The 26,241-nt window shown below is 37.5% G+C and overlaps 1 protein-coding gene across 8 annotated transcripts in view; it reads right to left on the reverse strand.

Annotated features, from left to right (window-relative positions):
* Positions 1-26,241, reverse strand: part of ERC2 (ELKS/RAB6-interacting/CAST family member 2) — a 932,553-nt gene that overhangs the window by 605,837 nt on the left and 300,475 nt on the right. For all 8 annotated transcript variants that reach the window (XM_059161221.1, XM_059161225.1, XM_059161223.1 and 5 more), the window contains one exon: positions 7,948-8,103. In XM_059161221.1, coding sequence (XP_059017204.1) covers positions 7,948-8,103 — 156 coding nt within the window. The remainder of the gene's footprint in view (positions 1-7,947; positions 8,104-26,241) is intronic.

The following is a 26,241-nucleotide window of genomic DNA, read 5'->3' on the forward strand; positions in this document are numbered from 1 at the left end:
TTCACTTGGCTCAAAGTCTTAAAATAGGTCATTTTCCCTGGATTCCCCTAATATAGGTGGGAGGAAAGCACACTGGGAAGGTTTTTAGTTTATCCTGTAATAAGAGTCTCTGGGACCCCAGTTTAATGTGATAGTGGTAGTGGAATTCCTATTTGACTCTTCATCTTCAACAGACTCAGGCTTCTATCTCTTTCCTTCAATGTTCCCATAACTGTAGAAACGAATGCTTAAGTTCACCTGTCTAGGAAATGCCAATAAGAAGATAGAACCAGTGTTCTGTTATCACTCCAGCCCCCTGCTTTGGCTTAGTTTGGCTCTTGAGATTTTTTTCTGACTTGAGAGTTCATAAGTACATTTTATTAAGATTTCATTTATTTATTTGATAATGAGAGAGAGAGAAAGAGCATGAGAAGTGGGAGGGTCAGGGGGAGAAGCAGACTTCCTGCTGAGCAGGGAGCCCGATGCGAGACTCAATCCCAGGACTCCAGGATCATGACCTGAGCCGAAGGCAGTTACCTAACCAACTGAACCACCCAGGCATCCCTATAAGTACATTTTAAAATATATGTTTTAGGGGCACCTGGGTGGCTCAGTGGGTTAAGGCCTCTGCCTTCAGCTCAGGTCATAATCTCAGGGTCCTGGGATCCAGCCTGGTGGCAGGCTCTCTGCTCAGCAGGGAGCCTGCTTCCCTTCCTCTTTCTCTGCCTGCTTGTGATTTCTGTCTGTCAAATGAATTTTTTAAAAAATCTTAAAATAAAATAAAATATATGTTTTGAAAATATATTTTATCCAACATTTTTTGTTCTTTTCAAAACTAAATGTGGCATAAAAAAGAACAAATTTGCTGACAATAACTGCTGAGAATGAACAGAGTAGGATGCTTACAAATAAATAGGACCCCCTTTTTTGGAATTGTTCAGGTTGTGCAACTCACTAGAAAGGTTGAGGTGGAATCCCATTTGCAGGATGAAGTCAGACTAGAGCAGGGGAGAAATGGGTTTTATCTTACTTGCCAAATATAGAGATTTGGTAGTGACCAGCAGTCTTGAGAAGGATTCTGAATATGTTTAAAGATGCACTGAAAAAGAGTTGTGATTGATTATCAATATGCTCTGGGTATGTGTGAACAGATGGTGGCACGGATCAGGTAGATGAAATCCATGAAACACATTTCTTCTTTATAATTTAATGAATCATGAGTCTATGATCATTTTCACCTGTAATAAAAGTAATTTCTCTCTTTCCCTCTTTCTCTCTCTCTCTCATACAACAAGAACAGAGTATAAATTAAAAAGGGGGAAAATCTGGATTAAGATTAACTAAAATTATAAAGGAAATAAAATCTGTTGTGATCAGCAAGATCAGCATTCTTCACGTGGGGTATGGTTCTAAATCACATGCAGTTGTAGCTGCCAGCACAGTATAGAGTTGATTCCACATATGAAACTGATTCATCTTAAAATAAAGCTTAAAAAAAAACTTTGAACTTTATATGCTTAAGCAAAGATGATGTTTATAGTATAAAAAAATGATTTGAGCTAACTTCTACAAGTATCAGGGTAGAAATTTAGTGTGGGAATGGGGTATTAAGAGAGGAATTTGAATGAAATTAAGTTGATCAACAGAGTGGTATTTAATAGGAAGGAAGAACATGACAAGTTCTACATACACCTACTTTATTCAATAAAAATAGACTGATAATGATAGAACTATTTCAGCCTATAAATATTAAATAGACAGTTGCTTTAAATAGTTTTCAGACCATCACTGCCATGAGGTAAATTTCAAATAAATATTTTACACAGACAATAACAGAAAAGGGCTTTTCTAAGGGGAATATAGTTACAGGGTAGAAAATCATATTCGTCCATAAAAATATGCTTTTTGCTTCTTTTATAGCCATAAACTCAATAAAAATGGAAAGTGATGCAATCGAACATACATGAGAACTGAGGCTGGGGAAGGTCTGTCTCAGTGATGGCAAGAAGAAAAGCCAATAGGAATTACATCACACGCTTTATATGAAGTCCATGTGGACATCAGGAACACTTCATCTCGTCTGAAAGTTCTTCCACCGCTTACGTCTGTGACACAACCAACACCCTTAAAACACTCCCTTGCCAAGGAAAACAGCTTCTTTTTCACTGCAGATATGGCCCTCATGTCTAGAAAGTGATATGCTTATTATCATGCAGTTTGGGTTATGAGGTTTGTAATCCTTCAGAGGTTAATAAGAAAATGTGTTACAAATTCAGAATAAAAGAGGAGCTCTAGGACAGCAGAGTGGTGTCAAACTCCTAAAACAGAGGGAGTGACTAATACAGAAGTACTGAGATCAGTAGATGAAAAATGTGTTACATTAGGAACAAAGCCTTGTATGGAATAGGGGATGCCATCATTCTTTCCCTACAGAAAAACAATTATTTATATGGTACATTCCATTCTTAAAGGCTTAACAGTGCTCTGAAGGTAACTCATGGCCTCATAGATTCTGTCTGCACAGTCTGAGTCCTCCAAGTTTTCAGGATTGAATCTCAGTTCTCAGGGAAAACGTGCATGTGCCAAAGGGATTAAAGATTTCCATCCTGGCCAACTATGTCTTGTATTTGTGCCTGTGCACAAGTTGAGACTCTAAACTATACTTTTACATTTTTGCAATTCACCTTCCACCTTTGCAAACATGTTATGTCACAGTTTTTCTATGACATCATATTTATAAAAGCAATTTGGGTCTTCACTTCTACTTAATTTAATCACAAAGCTTTCAAGAGGTCCTACCAGTCCTAGTCATCTGTTCAGCATCAAAATGGAGGTGCATGCCATTTCACAGGGCCATTTAAAACACTTCCTTTCCCTCCAAACCTACATGCTTTACTCATTTTAATAACTAATGCAAGCAGCACTCCCTTCACATTTCACAACACTGTTTCTATTTTAATTTTTCATTGAAACATTTAAAATTATCTATTTCAACAAACTTTTATATCTAGAAATGACTTCACATACATAATTATTATTAGCTACATTTATTACCTACTTGGAACAATTATATATTGAGATTGATTTGAGGTCATGCTCTGTCAATGAAGAGCAATCAAATTTTAAGTCAATTTTATCAGTCAATGGGTTATAAAAACAATTTTTGATTAAAATTTCAAAAAAAAAGTCAAATGAGAATGTAAATATGTGTTTATCTAATTTTAGGAGCTTTTTTCATGATCAAGTTGGATGTTTTTTTTACTTATTTTTTATTTTTATTTAGAACCATGATAGAAATCATTTTAGACCTCTATTGAGAAATACTCAGATGAAAGACCACCTCCAAGGCTGCTGCCTTTGCAAACAGTTATCACTCTGAAGGCACCCTTCCAAAACACCAAGTAAAAAAGAAGTTCTCCAGGCTCTTTTAAAAGCTTTCTACATATTCATCACAAACAGCAAGAAGAAGTAACAATATTTTGCTGTAATTTCAGATTTGGTTCCTAGATTTCCATTCCCCTCCTTAGGCAGGATCTCAGAAGAATTTCTGAAATGTTCTACCAGGACTCTGAGTCTGTATAAACTGTAACAATTTCTAAAGTCAACTATGCCTGCATTTTTTTTGCTAGTCCAGATCCAAAGTCGCTTTCTAATTTCCACTTCTATCACTGCCTCACTAAACCCTTGAGTTTCACAATTACATTTCTATTTCCCCCAGGTAAGCTTCCGAGCCTCTAGGTGTTTGCATTTGAAATCTAACATTTCCTTCCTTTTTTGGAAAACCTGCCATTTCCATTGAATGGAGTTCTTCCCACTTCCTCTTCTGTGTGGGGTTGGGGTGGGACAGTATTTTTACTTACCCTTCTTGGTTTGCTCAGTCACTGATTTGAGTTTGCATTCCTCAACCAGACCTGTCATTGCTATTTTGCCAATCTGGTTATTTAGACCAAAAAAACCCACAAAAAACAAAAACAACAAACAAACAAACAAAAAAAAAAACAAAAACAAAAAACCACTAAGCAAACTTAAACTACTTGTATTACTCCATCCAGAAGTAAACTCTCCTCTCATCAAATCTTCAGGGTAGTTTGTCCAGGACATTTCTTACTTTCCCAATTAAGTGGTCAGAATTGGCTTTGAAGTGAGAAACATTTTGAATATGCACTACTTTTAGAGCCCTTCAGTAGCTACCTCAATGTCATGTGCTAAAAACAAGGTTTAATAAGTCTTTGGGAACCACAGAGCTCAAAAATCCACCATTAAAAGCTTTATCCATACAATTCTGTGCAAGTGAAAGAGTTCAAAGACTGTAATGATGAACTAAACAATTATTCTATCAGTGTGTACAACCAACTATTGCAAAAATTAACCCTTCAGTTATCTCTAATAATGTTGACAAGCAACATATTCATATAAATCTTGTAGAAAAGTTATCCAGGTGTGCCTGGGTGGCTCAGTTGCTTATGTGTCTGCTCTTGGCTCAGGTTATGATCCAGGGTCCTGGGATTGAGCCATTCACCAGGGTCCCTGCTCACCAGAGAACCTGCTTCTCCCTCTGCCTGCTGCTCCCCCTTCTTGTTCTCTCTCTCTCTCTCTGTGTCAAATAAATAAAATATTTTTTTAAAAAAGTTATCCAGATAGGCCACAACAGACCATAAACTATGTTAATAATCTAATTTTAGAGGACATCAATCCATGCCTCTAAAATTTAATAAATTCCATGACAAGTGATTCACCTGACTGGAATCAGTTCACACAGCCTCCAGGATCCCAAAAATCACAAAACACAAGCACTCAGGACTAAAATGTTTAGCAGTAGCTATGTTTTTTGTTTTGTTTTTATTTTTTTTAAGTAGCTATGTCTTCAGAGACCGGCTCAACCATATCCATCCTCTCCTCTCAAAGCAGAAATAAGAAAAATAAGCAATTGAAGTAATGATAGAAAGTATAAACAATGAATGTTAAGAGTTAATCCAATAAGAACATTCTTTCAATGGAAAAGATATAAAAAATTAATTCTGACTAATACTTTTTGCTATCTTTATCAGTCTGTACGGGACTTCTGCATGACTTTATAAAATCTTGTTTTTATTTGTATTCTTAGAAATCAATTTTCCCCATTAATCAAGTCAAATACAACATTTATTATTATTATTATTATTATTGATATTATTATTATTGTTTGCTTATACTTCTTTAATAAAAATGGGGATAATTATTAGCTACTTTTTTGAACCAAGCATTTTAGTTACATTATTTCATTTAAGCCTGTGAGTCTCCCACTAAGGTTTGTCATGTTGCCCCATTTTGTAGAAGAACAAAGTGGCTGAGTAACATAAGTTACTCTTCAAGACCATGCAACTAGCAATGACAGGCTAGAGATTGGCCAGAGTCCACTTTATGTGTCTATACTCTTCCATCTTACTCCATTTCTCTCCTCAAACATCCTTCTGACCTGACAACTTTTGGAATTCTAAAAAGTAACCAAACATTAAAAGTTAAAACAAACTCAAAGACCAATGGTCTCTCAGACACCTGGCAGGTAATAAAGGCCTATTTGCTGAATGTTTTATTTACCTAAATAAATTTCATGGTATTTTTAGCTGTAAAAGAACTATCTCCCACTGTTGAATGACAGGACAGGGAGGAAAAGTTTAAGCCAAAACAATAATTCTGCCCAAACGTTATGAGTTCACGCTTATCTTCATAGCTTAATCCCAGAATGAATGGTCATTGTTTGGTCAACAGGCCACCCTACCACTGGTCTTGCTACACCTCAGCTCAACTTTCTGAGGGGGAAGGACTACAAAAAAGAAATTGGAAGAGAGGGCTGAACAGGGAAGCCCCCTTTGCATCTTGTGGAACTCCCTGAAAGGAAAGGAAAAGGTGACATTCAAACCCAATGGACATTCTCCTCAGATCTCACTCTACTCCTTCATCTAAACTTTTGACATAATCTCAACATCAATTTACAAATGTAAAGGTAGCAAAAGTAAGCAAAATTTTTGTTTTTCCTCTAGAGAAATGCACATACACACACACATAGACATGGTGAAGTAGATGTTATGTATTACTTCTTCTCTGTGATTTGCAAATTCTCTGCAATGAGTATGCATGTATATCACAATGATAAAAATCATACCACCATTTCAATATTTCCTCTCTCCACTTCTACTACTTCCTCATAGAACTCTTACCCCTTCTGCATTTTATAAGGCAATAAACAAAAGTCAAACCTGGAACAATAACAGGGTGTTTAAGAGTACATGGTAGAAACAAGAAAAAAGAATTTTAATTGTTGCGATTATTATTTCAAAAGCAAAATAATTTCAATCCAGGGATAAATAAAAGCTTCCCAAAGTCTCAAAAGACCTACTTGGGGCTATTCAAAAATTAAGTAATTATGCATGTATCAAAATAATAGATATTTAGATGTTCAGTTCATTTGTAGCCCAAAGTTTGTTTAATTTGAAAGTAACAAACTAAATTCTTTAAAACTGGCAATACCAATAGAAATTAATGGACTAGGTTACAATAATTATGTTGTATAAATATTCCACAGCTAAAGATACCAATAATAATAACACTATGAGGGCGCCTGGATGGTTCAGTTGATTAAGAATCTGCCTTTGGAGAAGAATAAATGAAACAAGATGGGATTGGGAGGGAGACAAACCATAAGTGACTCTTAATCTCACAAAACAAACTGAGGGTTGCTGGGGGGAGGGAGGTTGAGGGAAGGGAGTGGGGTTATGGACATTGGGGAGGGTATGTGCTATGGTGAGTGCTATGAAGTGTGTAAACCTGGTGATTCACATACCCGTACCCCGGGGGATAAAAATATATTATATGTTTAATAAAAATAAAAAATTAAAAAGAAAAAAAAAAGACTCTGTCTTTGGCTCAGGTTGTGATCTCAGGTCCTAGGATCAAGCCCTTCATCAGGCTGCCTGTTCAGCCTCACTCTGTTTTTCCCTCTCCTTTTGCTCTCTCCATCTACTTTCAAATGAATAAATAAAATCTTTAAAAATAATAATAATATAAAAATAATAATAACAGTATCAATAACAATGCCTGGCATTTATTGAATGCTTTCTAGGGATTAGTCAGGGACTAAGTGCTTTAAATGCATCATCCCTTGGAATTGTCAAACCAACCTAATGATAAATGTACTTTCCTATATCCTATGCCTATTTCATGGATGATAAAACTAAGGCTTAAAGAAGTTGAATAATTTAAGCAAACAGTAGTATTACAATGCAAAGTCAGTTCTACCTTAAGCACTATACTAAAACCAAACTGTCTTCATACCATTGAAATCAGTTACATTAACTTCCAAGATCAATACCTTTGGAGACAGTCATCTTCTTAGGGATGGGCCAAAATTTGGCAATGATGCAAACTTCGCAAAATAGCAAACTTATGAAAACTTGGGAAATTTGGAAGAGAGGAAACTACTAAAAATAAATGTTAACTCCCAAGACACCAAACTGACTCATTAGAAAATTTTGAACAGAGATGCCTGGGTGGTTCAGTTGGTTAAGCAGCTGCCTTCAGCTCAGGTCATGATCCCAGCGTCCTGGGATTGAGTCCCACATTGGGCTCCTTCCTCCGCAGGGAGACTGCTTCTCCCTCTGACTCTGCCTGCCACTCTGTCTGCCTGTGCTCGCTCTTGCTCTCTCTCTCTCTGACAAATAAATAAATAAAATCTTAAAAAAAAAAAAAAAGAAAGAAAGAAAAAAGAAATCTTGAACACCTTAGTAAGTAGAAATTTGACAAAGATGTTCCCTGATCTCATATTGGAATCTATGCTTCTGAACGAAAAATCTTCTGTGTTCTTCTTTATTGTCCATATATTAGATGATATCATATAAAACAGGTTATGTGGGTATTTGGGGAAAGTATGTATGTAAATCATTGATTTTCAGTCACATTAAGAGTATAAAAGTTTATAACTTTGGACCATACCTTGGTTTTCATGAACTTGGAGTGACTTTTGTAAACCTCTATTTGTTTGATCTCTTCTTCACGGTCCTCAGTGTTCAGCACACCATTGGCTTTTAACATCTGGATCTCATCCTCCAGATCCCTTATGTTTCTCTCCAATGAAGCAATTTTTGTGTCCTGTTGTTCAAAAAAAAAAAGTTAAAAAAAAAGAAAGAAAATTGTTTTTTCAGTATCATCAAAACAGAATTTCAGAAAGTTTTTTGGGGGTAGTAATACGTTGATTATGGTATAGTCATAACCCTAAATTCAGAACAGTTTATATTTTTAACTTCTGTGAGGATCATTTGTGAGATTATTTTTTAAGCTCCCAATAAAGATCAAGTGTCGATATTTTTATCTAATATCTGGAAATCAAATTACTAAAGAAACAGTGATGAAAGTGTTAAAAAACACCACTTAAGTGGACAAATTTGTAATTTCAGATATAGCTTGCCAGCATACAATTTCTAGTCTACTTGTAAACAAAAAACTTTGTTCATATGTATACTCTGTGCCTGGTTTTATAAGGCAAACTTGTAACTGGACTCTAAGAGACAAGGAAACTAAAATCTACTGAGGAAAAGGACTCTTATCTAGAATACATACATCAATGAAATTAAATAACTGAATCCTGATTTAGTATGACTGATACACTAAATATTGAAAATTTAGAGCAACTGAAAATAAAATATCACAATGTCATGGTTTATTTTACAAGCAGCTCCCTTCGTGACAAAAAAACATTTCTACCTTGCAGGGCATTTCTAATCCACATGACTTACAGAGTTGAATAAACTAAAAATATTACACTCAAATGTGGGATTGAGAGGGGGTAAAAAAAACAATCGTAGAGTTTTTTTAAGGAAATGACAGACATTACACACAAGATAGAGCACTGAAAGAAATGATGCATTGAAAAGAAGAGAAGAGGGCGCCTGGGTGGCTCAGTGGGTTAAAGCCTCTGCCTTTGGCTCAGGTCATGATCCCAGAGTTCTGGGATCGAGGCCCACATCAGGCTCTCTGCTTGGCGGGGAGCCTGCTTCCTCCTCTCCCTCTGCCTGCCTCTCTGCCTACTTGTGATCTCTGTCTGTCAAATAAATAAATAAATAACCTTAAAAAAAAAGAAAAGAAAAGAAGAGAAGAAAGAGAGTTCTTATAGGGGAGAAAACCTATCCCTGACCTGAGATGTTAAACCCCAACCAGTCTTTGAACTAAAACAATGAAAGTTTGAATGTAAGTTTGCTCCCTGACACCCTATACCTACCCTTTTATTATAAAAATCCAAAGAGCTGATAGTACATTTGTAATTGAATGCTAACTAAAAACAAACTAACTCATTTTTTTAACCAATTCATTATCAAGAATCTAAGACTATTCTCTCTCTGTCAAATAAATAAATAAAATCTTTTCTAAAAAAAATCTAAAAGACTAAATAAAGAGTTCCAAAACTAAAGACAATGAATGGCCTATTCCACTTAAACCTAACTCATAGGAAATACTTTCTAAAAAATACATCTGTCCGAAATTTTGTGCATATGTCCCATTTTAATTTCCTATATTCTATGGCATATATTTCCTATATTCTATACTCTATTTGATGGTATGATTCACAGGGCAATATAATCATCATTAATATTATGATTTAACATTGTCATCATCATTAAATGAAGGAAAATGAGGAGAAACAATTTATTATTGAGTGCCATTACATGTGAACATTCAAGTGCTCCAAGTATTGAAGACGTTTTCATTAATTCTGAGGAAACCCCAAAAAGATGAAATAAAAAATTCTGAAATCTGCAAGATTACTATGGAAGGTTATAGTCTCTAGTACTTCATTTTCCTTTAAAAATAATATTTACTGTTATTTTTTTCAGGTATAAAAGTAATGCATCTTAAATTCCTAAAAAATGGAGAAAATCCCGTCTAATCCTACTATCAAGATATAAACATCACTCATGTTTTATGTACAGCCTGCCAGTCTTTTTCTATTCTAGGAGCAATTTGAGCAAATTTGCCAGTTTGAGTGAAAAGAGTATCCAGACTAAATGTTTTTATGCCTCTAAAATTCCTATGTTGAAGCTCTAACTCCTAATGTGATGGAGATGAGATGGTATTTGGAGATGAGACTTTTAGGAGTGATCAGGGTTACATGGGGTCATGAGGATGAAGCCCTCATAAGAAGAGACACTAGACCTTATTCTCTCTTGCTCTTGACCATGTGATGACACAGCAAGGAGGTGGCAATCTGCAAGCCAGGAAAAGAGCTCTCACCAGAACCCAAACTCTCTCTCACCCTGATCTGGAACTTCCAACCTCCAAAACTGTGAGAAAATGCATTTCTGTTTTTGAAGCCATCCAGAGGTGGTATTTGTTATAGCAGCCAAAAAAGAAGGACAAATGTATGGAGGCATCTTTAGTTACTCTTTTGAGCTCTGAGCTATGAGAACTCTGTAGATAAAAAGAGCAGCCATAATCAAAAGTATGCAGAAAAAGAACTTCTAAACATTCATAAGAGCCTCTTAAATAAATGGCAGTCATTTTAAATCATTTTTTTTACTATCAAATTAAGACATGCACACTATAGAATGCTTGGGTGACTCAACCAGTCAATCATCTGCCTTCATCTCAGGTGATGATCCCAGGATCCTGGGATCAAGCCCCACATTGGGCTCCCTGCAGAGGCTTCTCCCTCTCCTTCTGCCTCTGCCTGCTGCTCTCCCTGCTTGTGCACACTCTCTATCAAATAAATAAAATCTAAGAACAACAACAAAAAAGACACGCTCACTATAGGAAACTTAAAAAGCTATGTGGGGGGGGGGGGGGAGCAAGATAGCGCAGGAGTAAGAGACCTAAATTTCATCTGGTCCCAGGAGTTAAGCTAGATATTATTAAACAATTCTGAACACCTACAAACTCAACAGGAAATCGAAGAGAGGAAGAGGAGCAATTCTAGAAACAGAAAACAGACCACATTCTGGAAGGCAGGACATGCAGAGAAGTGAATCCAAAGTGATATATGGGAAGAGAGTCCACAGGGGGAGGGGCCAGCTCCTGGCAAGTAAGAGAGCAATGGAGCACAAAATTAAAACTTTTGGAAGTGTGCTCCACTAAGGGACGTCAATCCATAGGCTGAGTGAGGGGTGGACCCCTCACAGGGATAGTGTGGTCTCAGGACTCACGGGGTAACAGAAAGACCAGGGGTGTCTGCAATGGAGATTCCAGGTATCAGAACTGGGAAGATCGAGACAGAGAGAGAGCTGAGGAGTGGGCTCACAGCTCAGGGATACCTTAAACCGTGACCCGAAGCACAGCTGGACTACTGCTTTTCAAGCAGGGACCCCATAAGTAGCATATCTGGGGATACCTCTCCTTCCTCCCCTGGGAAGAGTGGCAGGGGAAGCACATTGCAGGAATCTGCTGGGTTTGGAGACTCCAAACAGAGCCATGTACTAGAGATAGAAATGCTTGGTCACAGAGGGGTGAGCTTGGAGATGGCTGGAGACAGGAAGACAGGAGGGACTGATAACTTTTCTCTGAGGGTATACTAAGGAGTGGGGCCACAAGTGGCCAGAGATTGGGAGGCTGCCATTTTTGTTTCCATCCTCCAAAGCTCTACGGAAAGTGTTGAGGGAACAAAAACTATGAGAGCAAACTGAAGCATATTACTTAGCCCGGCCCCCAGCAAGGGCAGTGCAATTATGCCCCAGGCAAAGACATTTGGATCATGGCAATGGGCCTCACCTCCACAAGATTAGCAAGAACACCCAGCCAAGACCAAGTTCACTGATCAATGAAAACTGTGGAACTCCAGAGCTAGGAGAATGGAATACATAGAACTCACAGCTTTTTTCCCATGATTATTTAGTCTTTCAAAGTTAAATTTTTTAAATTTTATTTTTTTCTAATTCTATTTTTAAAATTTTTCCTCTTTTCTATTTTAATCTTCTTAAACTATTTTACCTTATCAAACCCATTTTTAAAATTTTTTTAATTTTAATTGTTATAGTCATATTCTATCCCTTCATTGTACATAAACTTATTTTCTGTGTACATACAGGTTTTGCTTCCTTTAAAATTTTGGGATACAGTTTCTTCTAACCGATCAAAATATACCTAAATCTAGTGCATGGTTTTGTTCTAGTGTCCAGCTTGAACACATTCATTCCTCTTTTTTTTTTCTTTTTTCAACCAACTTTTTAACTTATTTCCTTTTTTAAACTCCTTTCAGGGATGCCTGGGTGGTTCAATGGGTTGAGCATCTGCCTTCGGCTCAGGTCATGATCTCAGGGTCCAGGGATCAAGCCCCGCATCGGGCTCTCTACTCAGCAGGGACCCTGCTTCCCCCTCTCTCTCTCTGCCTCCCTCTCTGCCTACTTGTGATCTCTGTCAAATAAATAAATAAATTCTTTTTTTTAAAACTCCTTTTAAATTTCATCTCCACCATCATATTCCATCCCTTCATCGAGTTTACCATGATTTCTTTTGTGTGTACACACACACACACACACACACACACATATATGTATATATGAGATTTCCTTTCCGGAAGATTATGGGAGACAATTTCTTCTAACAGACTGAAATCCACCCAGTATCAGGTGTGTGGCTCTGTTCTATTCGCCAGTCTTTTTTTTTTCTTTAAAGATTTTTATTTATTTATTTGACAGACAGAGATTACAAGTAGACAGAGAAGCAGGCAGAGAGAGAGGAAGGGAAGCAGGCTCCTTGCTGAGCAGAGAGCCCGATGTGGGGCTCAAGCCCAGGAAGCTGGGATCATGACCTGAGCCAAAGGCAGCGGCCCAACCCACTGAGCCACCCAGGCGCCCCTCGCCAGTCTTTTTTTTTAATCCTCCTTTCTTCTCTCCCTAGTTTCTGGTGTCTTCCAAACTGACTAGTGTATCTTTATCTGGGATCATTGTTACTCTTTTAGTATTTTATTCTTTCATTCACCTATTCTTTTTTTTTTTTTTAAAGATTTTATTTATTTATTTGACAGAGAGAGATCACAGGTACGCAGACAGACAGGCAGAGAGAGAGAGAGAGGGAAGCAGGCTCCCCACTGAGCAGAGAGCCCGATGCGGGACTCGATCGCAAGACCCTGAGATCATGACCTGAGCCGAAGGCAGCAGCTTAACCCACTGAGCCACCCAGGAGCCCCTCATTCACCTATTCTTATCTGGATAAAATAGCAAGGTGGAAAAACTCACCTCAGAAAAAAAGAACAAGAAGCAGTACCAATGGCTAGGGACTTAATCAATACGGACATTAGTAAGATGTCAGAACTACAGATCAGAATGACAATTATCAAGGTGCTAGCTGGACCCAAAAAAGTATGGAAGATACCAGAGAATCATCCCTTTCTGGAGAAATAAAATCCCTTTCTGCAGGAATAAAAGAACTAAAATCTAGCCAAGTTGAAATCAAAAAAGCTATTAATGAGATGCAATAAAAACTGGAGGCTCTTATTATGAGGATAAATGAGGCAGAAGAGAGAATTAGGGATATGGAAGATCAAAGATAGAGAATAAAGACGCTGAGGAAAAGAGAGATAAACAACTACTGGAGAATTCGAGAGATAAGTGATAGCATAAGACAAAACAATATTAGAATAGTTGGGATCCCAGAAGAAGAAAAAGAGAGCAGGGAAGAAGGTATATTGGACCAAATTATAGCAGAGAATTGCCATAATCCAGTGAAGGGAACAAGCATCAAAATCCAGGAGGCACATAGAATCCACCTAAAAGTCAATAAAAATAGGTCAACACCCCGTCATCTAATAGTAAAACTTCTTCTTTTTTTTAATTAATTTATTTATTTTATAAACATATAATGTATTTTTATCCCTAGGGGTACAGGTCTATGAATCGTCAGATTTACACACTTCACAGCACTCACCATAGCACATACCCTCCCCAATGTCCATAAACCCACACCCCTCTCCCGACCCTCCTACCCCCAGCAACCCTCAGTTTGTTTTGTGAGATTAAAAGTCACTTATGGTTTGTCTCCCTCCTGATCCCATCTTGTTTCATTTATTCTTCTCCTACCCCACTAACCTCCCATGTTGCATCTCCACTTCCTCATATCAGGGAGATCATATGATAGTTGTCTTTCTCCAATTGACTTATTTCACTAAGCATGATACCCTCTAGTGACAAACAGAAAATCCTGAAAGCAGCTTGGGACAAGAGGTCTATAACATATAATGGTAGAAATATTAGATTGGCAGCAGACCTATCCACAGAGACCCAGCAGGTGAGAAAGGACTGGCATGATATATTCAGAGCACTAAACGAGAAAAACAGCCAAAAATACTATATCCAGGTAGGCTGTCACTGAAAACAGAAGGAGAAATTAAAAAGCTTCCAGGACAAAACAAAACAAACAAAAAAACAAACAAAAAAACTAAAAGAATTTGCAAACACCAAAGGGCCCTACAGAAAATCTTGAAAGTGGTCCTCTAAGAAAAGAGAGAGCCTAAAAGTAACAGATTACAAAGGAACCAAGGCAATATTCAGTAACAGTCATCTTACAGGCAATACAATGGCACTAAATTCAAATATTTCAATAGTTACCCTGAATGTACATGGGCTATAAATACCCATTTAAAAGACACAGGGTATCAGAATAGATTAAAAGAAAAAACAAGACCCATCGATATGCAGTCTGCAAGAAATTCATTTTAGACCCAAAGACACCTCCAGATTAAAAGTGAGGGGTGGAAAACAATTTACCATGCTAATGGGCATCAAAAGAAAACTGGGGTGGCAATCCCAGTTAAAGGGTCTGTCCAACAAGAACATCTAACTATTTTAAATATCTATGTCCCTAACATGGGAGCAACCAATTATATAAACCAATTAATAACAAAATCAAAGAAACACATCAACAATAATACAGTAATAGTAGGGGACTTTAACAACCCCCCACTGAAATGGACAGATCATCTAAGCAAAAGATCAACAAGGAAATAAGGGCCTTAAATGACATACTGGACCAGATGGACATCACAGATATATTCAGAACATTCCCTCCCAGAGAAACAGAATACACATTCTTCTCTAGTGCACATGGAACATTCTCCAGAATAAATCACATCCTGGGTCACAAAGCAGGTCTCAACCAGAACCAAAAGATTGGGGTCATTCCCTGCATATTTTCATACTACAATGCTCTGAAACTAGAACTCCATCACAAAAGAAAAGTTGGAATGAACTCAAATACATGGAGGCTAAAGAGCATCCTACTATAGAATGAATGGGTCAACCAAGAAATTAAAGAATTGAAAAAATTCATGGAAACAAATAAAAATGAAAACACAACAGTTCAAACTCTTTGAGACAAAATGTTCCTGAGAGGAATATATACAGCAATACAAACACTTCTCAAGAAACAAGAAAGGAATCAAATACACAACCTGACCCTACACCTAAAGGATCTGGAGAAAGAACAGCAAAGAAAGCCTAAACCCAGCAGAAGAAGACAAATAGCAAAGATCAGAGCAGAAATCAATGAAATAGAAACCAAAAGAACAGTAGAACGTATCAACGAAACTAGGAGCTGGTTCTTTGAAAGAATGAAAAAGACTGGTAAACCCCTGGCCAGATTTATCAAAAAGAAAAAAGACCCAAATTAATAAAATCATAAATGAAAGAGGAGAGATCACAACGAACACCTAAGAAATACAAACAAGTATAAGAACATATTATGAGCAACTATACACCAGCAAATTTGATAATCTGGAAGAAATGGATGCATTCCTAGAGACACATAAACTACAAAACTGCACCACGAATAAATAGAAAACCTGAACAGACCCATAACCAGTAAGGAGACTGAAGCAGTCATCAAAAATCTCTGCCCCCCCCACCCCGGCCAAAAAAAAGAGCCCAGGGCCAGATGGATTCCCAGGGGAATTCTACCAAACATTTAAAGAAGAAATAATACCTATTCTCCTGAAACTATTCAAAAAAATAGAAATGGAAAGAAAACTTTCAGACTCATTTTAGGAGGCCAGCATTACCTTGCTCCTAAGACCAGACAAAGACCCCATCAAAAAGGAGAATTACAGATGAATATCCTTCATGAATGCGGATGCAAAAATTCTCACCAAAATAACAGCCAATAGGATCGAACAGTAATTACAAGGATTATTCACCATGACCACATGGGATATATTCCTGGGCTGCAAGTTTGGTTCAACATCCACAAACCAATCAATGTGATACAATATATTAATAAAATAAAGAACAAGAATCATATGATACTCTCAATAGATGCTGAAAAAGCATTTGACAAAGTACAGCATACTTTCTTGATCAAAACTCTTCAAAGTGTAGAGATAGAGGGTACATACCTCAATATCATAAAAGCCAGCTATGAAAAACTCACAGCAAATATCATTCTCAATGGGAAAAAACTGACAGCTTTTCCCCTAAGGTCAGGAACACGGTGGGACTGTCCATTATCACCACTGCTATACAACATAGTACAAGAAGTCCTAGCCTCAGCATCACACAACAAAAAGAAATAAAAAGACATCCGAATTCGCAAAGAAGTCAAACTCTCATTCTTTGCAGATGATATGATACTTTATGTGGAAAACCCAAAAGCCCCAACCCCAAAACTGCTAGAACTTATACAGGAATTTAGTAAAGTGTTCAGATATAAAAATCAATGCACAGAAATCAGTTGTATTTCTATACACCAACAACAACACAGAAGAAAGAGAAATTAAGGAGTTGATCCCATTCACAATTGCACCCAAAACCATAAGATACCTAGGAATAAACCTAACCAAAGAGGCAAAGAATCTGTACTCAGAGAACTATAAAGTACTCATGAAAGAAATTGAGGAAGACACAAAGAAATGGAAAAATGCTCTATGCTCATGGATTAGAAGAACAAATATTGTGAAAATGTCTATGCTACCTAGAGAAATCTACACATTTAATGCAATCCCTATCAAAATACCATCAATTTTTTTCAAAGAAATGGAACAAATAATCTTAAAATTTATATGGAAGCAGAAAAGACCCCGAATAGCTAGAGGAACATTGAAAAAGAAAACCAAAGCTGGCAGCATCACAATTCCACACTTCAAACTCTAATACAAAGCTATAGTCATCAAGATAGAAAGGTACTGGCACAAAAACAGACACATAGATCAATAGAATAGAATAGAGAGCCCAGAAATCGACCCGGAACTCTATAGTAGCTAATCTTCAACAAAGCAGGAAAGAAAGTCCAGTGGAAAAAACTCTCTTCAAAAAATGGTGCTGAGAGAATTTGACAGCCACACGCAGAAGAATGAAACTGGACCATATTCTATACCACACACAAAAAAAACAGACTCAAAATGGATGAAAGACCTCAATGTGAGACAGGAACCCACCAAAATCCGTGAGGAGAACACAGGCAGCAACCTCTTCGACCTCAGTTGCAACAACTTTTTCCAAGAAACATCGCCGAAGTCAAGGGAAACAAGGGCAAAAATGAACTATTGGAACCTCATCAAGATCAAAAGCTTTTGTACAGCAAAAGAAACAGGGAACAAAACCAAAAGACAACCAACAGAATAAGAGAAGATATTTGCAAATGACATATCAGATAAAGGGCTAGTATCCAAAATCCAGAAAGAACTTATCAAACTCAACACCCAAAGAACAAACAATACAATCAAGAAATGGGCAAAAGACATGAACAGACGTCTCTGCAAAGAAGACATCCAAATGGCCAATGGATACATGAAAAAGTGCTCAACAGCACTCAGCATCAGGGAAACACAAATCAAAACTACAATGAGGTACCACCTCACACCAATCAGAATGGTTAAAATTAACCAGTCAGGAAACGACACTTGTTGGCGAAGATACGGAGAAAGGGGACCTCTCCTACACTGTTAGTGAGAATGCAAGCTAGAGCAGCCACTCTAGAAAACAGTATGGAGCTTCCTCAAAAAGCTGAAAATAGAGCTACCCTACAACCCAGCAATTACACTATTGGCTATTTACCCTAAAGATACAAATGTAGTGATCTGAAGGAGCATGTGCACCCCAATGTTTATAGCAGCAATGTCCACAATGGCCAAACTGTGGAAAGAGCCTAGATGTCCATCAACAGATGAATGGATAAAGAAGAGGTGGTATATATATACAATGAAATACTATGCAGTCATCAAAAAATGAAATCTTGCCATTTACAATGACACAGATGGAACTAGAGGGTATTATGCTAAGCAAAATGAGTCAATCAGAAAAAGACAATTATCATGTGATCTCTCTGATATGAGCAATTTGAGAGGCAGGGAGGGAAAAAATGAAACAAGAAGAAACCAGAGAGGGAGACAAATCATAAGAGACTCTTCATCTCAGTAAACAAACTGAGGGTTGCTGGAGGGGAGAAGGGTAGGAGGAAGGGGGTGGCTGGGTTATAGACACTGGGGAGGGTATGTGCTATGGTGAGTGCTGTGAATTGTGTAAGACTGATGAATCACAGACCTGTATCCCTGAAACAAATAATACATTATATGTTAATAATTTTTTAAAAAGCTATGCAGATAATTGTGATAATCTCATCACCCAGATATACCCACTATTAACACTTTTATCTATCCACATGAAAGCCTTAAGATTATATTACTACTTTAAAACATATACAGACAGTTATCAATTAAAACTCTAATTAATATGACAGAGATTTCCTCTTTTTGAGATAAAATCTTTCAGCATTTACAAAGATCTAAGTACAATCTTACAAGAGTTTAACTGTAAGCTAAGTGTAAAAGGCAGGGTCTACATCCGGGCTATTCTAATACAAAATCTTCTGGGATTTCAGACCCAAGTCTAAAGTGAGCATATTCATATGTATATATGTATACACACATATATACCTATAAAGACGTTTGTGTATACAATACACTTTGTGGTCCTTGTGTCTTACACCTTAATTTTTGATACACTTAGAATTTCAGGTCTCAATCACATAGGCGGAGGTGGGGGTGGGTGGGTAGGCGTGTATCTTCAGCTTTCCCCTCAGTCAAATCCTGAGGCTTTCGTTAGCAATAACCACAATCACCAGCTTCTAACTGGGTTAGGAGTTTTTTTACTGTACTTTAAAAAATTACATACTGCTAAAGAAAGATCAGAACAGGGTCAAGATAGAAATTTCATGACATAAAAAAATTAACCTATATACATCTGAGTTAAAATTTCACCAAACAGTGAAACACATTTTAAAAATAATATTTTTAACTTTAACTAATTTCCTTAAATTAATCAACTTCTCTTTTTCCTCACAAGCTTTGTTTTCCCTTGAGCCACAAGTATCCCAAAATACTAAAAAGAAAAAAAGAAAGAAAGAAAGAAAGGGGGGTTGTTGTGAAGTCAGTTTAATAATTACCTATTTTTTTCCTATCCTGATTTGTTTCTGTTATTTAAGAAGTGAACTTTAAGGACAACAGAACTCATACATGAAACTTTAAGCATAGAGAAAAGGAGATAGGAGAGTATCATGAAGCTCTAGAGAAAAGAACAGATACAAAATACATAGATATATCCGATGGTGTATTGACTGTGCCCAAGAAGATACTCAAAATGCTGAGGCAGAGAAAGACATTAGGAAGTCTGGTATGAAATATAAAGGTAAATAAAATGACTGCCCTGTTCACAGATGCTCTATTGCCTCAGTCTGAGGAATTCAGGGAGAAGAAATTTCATCTTTTTCCTTTTTTTTTTCAAATCTCAAAAACTAAGATTAATTACTCTAAACTTCTAGATTTAAGGAGAACTATGGAAGGAAACTGCCTCACAGTTCCTAATGTGGTGCAATGTGGTATATGGATGCTGCCCTTCAAAACCGAGGCTCACTGCAGATCTCAAGAACTCTAAGCACTGATTTGAAGTGAAGACATAATGCTGTAACATCCTGAAAGGTGAAGTTCCAGGGCGCCTGGGTGGCTCAGTGGGTTAAGCCACTGTCTTCGGCTGAGGTCATGGTCTCAGGGTCCTGGGATTGAGTCGGGCATCGGGCTCTCTGCTCAGCAGGGAGCCTGCTTCCCTCTCTCTCTCTCTGCCTGCCTCTGTCTACTGTGATCTCTCTCTGTCAAATAAATAAATAAAATCTTAAAAAAAAAAAAAAAGGTGAAGTTCCAAAAGGCAGAGCAATATTTACCTCCAATCACCAGAATTTTCTTCATCTAAACATCTTCACATGTTACTTACCACTGATACTTCAAAATAATGTATGTTCTGACTTTCAAGTATTCATTTTGATTATGTTTCAGAAATAAACTCTCAAAGCAGATCATTGTGGGCCTTCCTTGGAGATGGAGAAAATGAAATTCAACATACAATAGCTTTTCCCAAAATCCACAGAACACAAAAGCTCTGTGAAAAGGGCATTTCAAGGTCAAATAAATCTGAGAAATGCTTACTGGGGATTCCCTATGCACATTAGCATTAATGACTCTGGGGAAGTCCTAAAGCAAAGTATTCTATTTAATTTCATTTTTCCCAGTATTATTCCTCTAGAAGTCAAGTCTTAAAAAAAAAAAAAAAAGACTTTAATGACCACATTAAGCATTAAGCTCAGGGTTATATACATAAGTGAAGACCCCAAACAGTGATTTAGATTTTTCAAGGGGAAACTTACCATTATTACCCTCCATTTAAAATAATTAGGTGCTTAAATATCTAGATCACCTTGTTGGCTTCTGTAACTCAAAGTGGTTTGCTGAGAGCTTTCTCTGAGCTCAGAGCAGTGAAATAACATACACCCCCATGCCCTCAGACCCTACCACTCATGTCTCAGGTAACATTTTTCAAATTGTCTTGAGATAGGTCAACCATTAAATTGTTTTGTTTTATACCATATTTTCATTAAGGACTGTAAGAATGTGGGACATAAAGTTTCAGGAAGGAAAAAAACAGATGAAATGTGTTTGCTCATTCTTCATTAGTTAGAAAAAAATATCTGAATCAAATATCTTTTAAATCATTTCTTTTTGGGGGTGCCTGGGCAGAGGCTTAAACCTCTGCCTTCTATTCAGGTTGTGGTCTCGGGGTCCTAGGATTGAGCCCTGCATGGGGCTCTCTGCTCGGTGGGGAGCCTGCTTCCCCCCTCTCTCTGCCTGCCTCTCTGCTTACTTGTGGTCTCTGTCAAATAAATAAAATCTTTTAAAATAATAATAATTAAATAATCATTTTTATACTTCATTAATTATTTTATTAACATATAATGTATTATTTGCCCCAGGGGTACAGGTCTATGAATCATCAGGCTTACACATTTCACAGCACTCACCATATCACATACCCTCTCCAATGTCCATAACCCAACCATCCTCTCCCTACCCTCCCTCCCTCCAGCAACCTTCAGTTTGTTTTGTGAGATTAAGAGTCTCTTCAGGGGCACCTGGGTGGCTCAGTCACAAAGCTTCGGCCTTCAGCTCAGGTCATGATGTCAGGGTCCTGGGATGGAGCCCTGCATGGGGCTCCCTGCTCAGTAGGAAGCCTGCTTCTCCCTCTCCCACTCCCTCTGTTTGTGTTCCCTCTCTCACTGTGTCCCTATCAAATAAATAAATAAAATCTTAAAAAAAAAAAGTCTCTTCAAATCATTTCTTTCCACACATTCATAAAATAATACTTGTAAAAATTTTATACATCAATTGCAGATCATCACTCCTACTTAAAGATTCATACTCAAGACTGTTTTACATTTATCATTCAAAAGACATAAAAGTTATCTGATGGGCAATTAATAAATAAACTACTGGAATTGAATCCCTAGCAGCCATCCAGCCTACAGATCCACCTGCTGATTCTTAAACCAGCCATAAATATTAGTACAGGTGCTGGACTACAGCAATGAAAATAAAAGTCAGAGGGAGGACTGAAATAAGTATATCTCTGCTTTATCCTTTTTTTTTCTTTATTAATTTCTGAGTTTATCTAAGACATGTCTGCTACAGTTGATAATAAACTTAGGCACAGGGAGTTTCCTCATTCATTCTACAAATATGTACTGAGCATCTATAGGATATCAGTCACATAGCCAGGTACGTGAGATAGTAGGTAGATCTCAACAAGATTCATGGGTACCCTTCTTTCTCTAACATGGAGTACAATCTAGATCACTGTTACTCCAAGTGTGGTCCACAGACCAGTGGCACAAATATCACTGGAGAGAGTTTTAGAAATGCAGAATCTCAAGCCCCAACCCAGACCTACTGAATCTGAATCTGCATTTTCACAAGGTTCTCAGGTGATGTGGGCGTTTTAAATGACTACAGGTGTACAGCATATACGAGGGAGAAGACTGACCAGTGCAGAAGAGACCAAGACAACTTTGCAAGCCAAGTGCATTTAGAAAAACACTAACCTACTCTCAAGAGCTAACCATCTTGGCCTAACTGTACACCAACCCTGGGAGTAAATTATCTGGAGCATCTTTTCCAGTCCAGATGCCTTTATTAACCTTTTTGTATTTACTGAACATTATGTTCCCCCTTAAATAGCAAGAAAAAGATTTCAATTCCTCTCTAGGAACTGTGAACACTGAAATGATGAGTAGGTGGACCATCAAAAAAGCAGTATCATTTAGTCCAAAAAGAAAAACTATCTTATTGCTAAGTGTCATAATGTGATTTTTTTTCCAAATACAGTAAGAATTACTGGTTTCATTAATATCAGACCAAGAAGAAAATACAAGTAGTTTTTACAGAGCTTAGAACTCACCATGATCATGTATTGGTCTACGGACATTGATCATGTCACTTAGGGCAAATTTGGTTTAAGGAAGAAGCCGTGATCTAATGTTCAGGAAACATCCCAACCTAATTACACTTTATTCAGAATAAAATTCTGGACTATTATTACTGGATGCCATAGAGGATTCTGAAGGCTTAACTTTTAAAACTCATCTAGTTTTAGTTGCAAACATAACTGAGCTTCTCTTGGTCTTAGGCTATCTGAGGAACGCCCTGATTTTGGAAGGGTTTACTGTGTGGGATTAACCGCGATTTTGTAAGCCCAAACCGAGCACTCCAGAAAGAAGTCGACATGGTCCTAAAGCATGTTAGAAGGAAAAACTAAAAACAAAAAAAAAAATTAGTGACTCAACTTCTTGGGCCTTATCAAACTGTAAAAAGATGGTGACCTAGATGAGAAGATGACAGAGGACATGCTGTTTTTTGGTGAAAGTATTGATTTTTGTTCATACAGTACCTAATTCTTTATGGCAAAATGTACAAGCACAGAATCAAGTCAAATTCAAAGCAACTAGGGTGCTTCAGTGTTTCTTTCCATGGCTTCATTTGCCTACTTCTGACTCATTTTTCATGAAGCCCATGCCTCAGGAATGCATCCTTCCAGTCATCCTGTCTCTGTGCACATTGCTAATGACCCATGGGCAGAAGGTATGTTTCTTTCAGGACACTACACAACCTGAGGTTTTGGTCTCCATATATGAATTTGTTGTTGTTGTTGTTAATAGATTCTAGTCAGGGGAAAAAAAAAGAAAGAAAGAAAGAAAGAAAAAACACCTGAAGATAAAACAATCTTCCTGACCCTTCAAGAGTCACAAACCTGGATGTAAAACCTGGTTCAGGCATTTACGTCTTTGGGCAAAATGCTGACGCTCTCTGAAATAAGACTATGCTCAAGAGCATGTCATGAAAATCACAATATATGCATGCATATGTTGCATACAAAGTACCTGTCATGGAACCTCCCCCAGAAGAGTAAAAGAGTATATCATCATTATTATTAGCCAAGAACAGTATAGTACATTCCCACCCATTCCCCAGTTCTGTGAGGTGACCATGTAGAGGACAGTAGCTTCCACTTTTAGTCTACCCCATCTATGTGAACATGTTCCTTAGGTTGCTAACCCTATAACCTCAGGTTGTTATAAGAATTACATGAATGAGAACACGTATGCCTTCTAGAATAATAGTCAACACACAGCAGGTGCTCTACAAATATTACCTTCTTCCCATTTCTAGCTGTAGAATTTATCAATTGCTTTTTTATTTGTCTGCTCAGCTTCTTTTCTTTTTGGGAACTACATCTCTCCAGTTGCCTGTGGTTTTAGTGGGGTTTTCCTGTGTGCCCCTGCTCTGTGGCAAGAACCATGGATTCTCTGGATGCAGATTGATCTGCAGTGAATTCCTTATGCCATCAAGGCCAATCAAGAGTTCTTTTAGGGGACTAACATAAATTCAGAGGCCTCTCCTTTTCTGACCCTATGTTTCTCCTTTTGATATTATGAATGATAAGGAAAAGATGGGCCTATGGCTGGTTATGGCCTTCTTTGATACTATGACTAAGAATGTGCCTGAATGATGGGGCACCTAAGTGTCCCAGTCATTAAGAGTCTATCTTCAGCTCACATCATGATCCCAGAGTCCTGGGATTGAGCCCCACATCAGGCTCCCTGCTCAGCGGGAAGCCTGCTTCTCCCTCTCCCACTCCTCCTGCTTGTGTTCCCTCTCTCGTTGTGTCTCTCTGTCAAATAAATAAATAAGATCTTAAAAAAAGAAAGAAAGAAAGAATCTGCCTGAATGACTGGGTCCTTACAGCATCATTTGACCAGCTAGGTACAGCTATATCTGAACCACCCACTCCCCCAGAATACCAAAATACAATAGCAGGGTTTCAGCCACTTGCAATCACAAGAGTAAGCCACAGAAGTAATAGCATGAAAGGTAACACCAAAATACAGTTAGATACAATAGTCTACAAATCTACAAAGAGAGGTCAGCAATGGGTAAGACGACCATAGAGTATTCAATCTCCAGAAAGCACAGGGGCCTAATACAGGGTCTCAAGATGAATAAAAATAAGATTATTATAGGGAAGATGAAATTCTTTCCAGCCAGAAATAATAACACATACAAAGTCAAGAGTACTTACTCAGCATGGTATCCAGCACATAATCTTTAATTAATATAAGTTGAAAGAATAAGATAATAAGCATGAATTATGTATGAAGAGGAGTAAGAAGACAGGACTAATTGAAAAGTGTAGATCACTTTTTGTTGCAGAAGAGTTGGGGAAAAAAGAAGGGGCTGAATGATAAGCACTCTTCAGAATCCAGCTAGGAGTTGCTTATAAGCTGGTCAAGAGAAGGCAACAAGATGACCTTTGAAAAGTTAATAATAAAAACAGAAGCCAAAATGGGAGTTGAGAGAGTAGAGATGATAGATCATCAGCCTAGTGGTGAAGGAATTCTCAGACACAGTTAAGAAAGGGGTATAGAGAAAACAGCACAGGAATCACCAAAACGAAGAGGTGTAAAATTGATGGAGATCATGAAAAGGTCACAAAAAATAAAAGAGTAATGTTTCAAGAAAGGAAGAGAGTCAGAAAATATTTAAGCATACTTTAAATCCCATAGAATCAGAATGATTGCTGAGTCACTCAACAACCAGTACAGCACAGGACAAGAACCAACCAGAATAGATACCACCAGAGCAATGGAACCAGGTCTGGGAAGTCCCTGAGAGGCCAGGGGTTAACTCCTTAGTTGCTGGAGTAGGGGAGGATAGTCTGGGGATTTGAGATAACCACAGAAATATTTCAATATTTTAACAACCAGTGTAGTTACACCTGTGCCTCTCAGCTAACTATTGGCCCTTCATAGAAAGTTGCTTCCGTTAATACTGATGGTTTTCTACATTTCCAATGCACAGAAGGGTGCACTGGCTAATCCAAAATCAATTCCATTTGCCTTGGTAACACACTAAAGCAGAAGCTCCCCAGTGCCAGTCTGTGGACTAGGTGCATCAGATTCATCTAGGGAGTGAATAAAAAGTACATGACTTGGTGTCACCCAAGGACATTTCCTTTCAGAATACAGGTGAGCAAAAAAATCTATATTTATTTGTAAACTCCTCGGGGGGAATGAAGCCTCATCAAAAGATTTCTTTTTTAGACGTATGTTTTCTCCCTTGTTTATGTTGAAGATACAAACATATTTGCATTATCTGAAAATATAGAAAAGAATAGTATAGGACAGAAGCAATGCTTCCCCATTCCAGCATTAAAAATGCAGTTAATAACAACAACAGCTAATGTGTACTGATTACAATGCAAACACTGTGCTAGAAAATCTCATTTAATCTTCCCTATAACCCTCTGAATTAAGTACTTATTTTACTCATTTTATAGGTCAGGAGATTTTTAGAAGGTAAATAACTTGCCAAAGATTTTCCCTTTTTTGCAATAACTTTCTAGGCCCAAGATGGCTCAACTTCTGCTTGAGGTTCCTTGT

Source organism: Mustela lutreola, chromosome 2 (assembly GCF_030435805.1).
Source record: "Mustela lutreola isolate mMusLut2 chromosome 2, mMusLut2.pri, whole genome shotgun sequence".
Lineage (NCBI taxonomy): Eukaryota > Metazoa > Chordata > Mammalia > Carnivora > Mustelidae > Mustela > Mustela lutreola.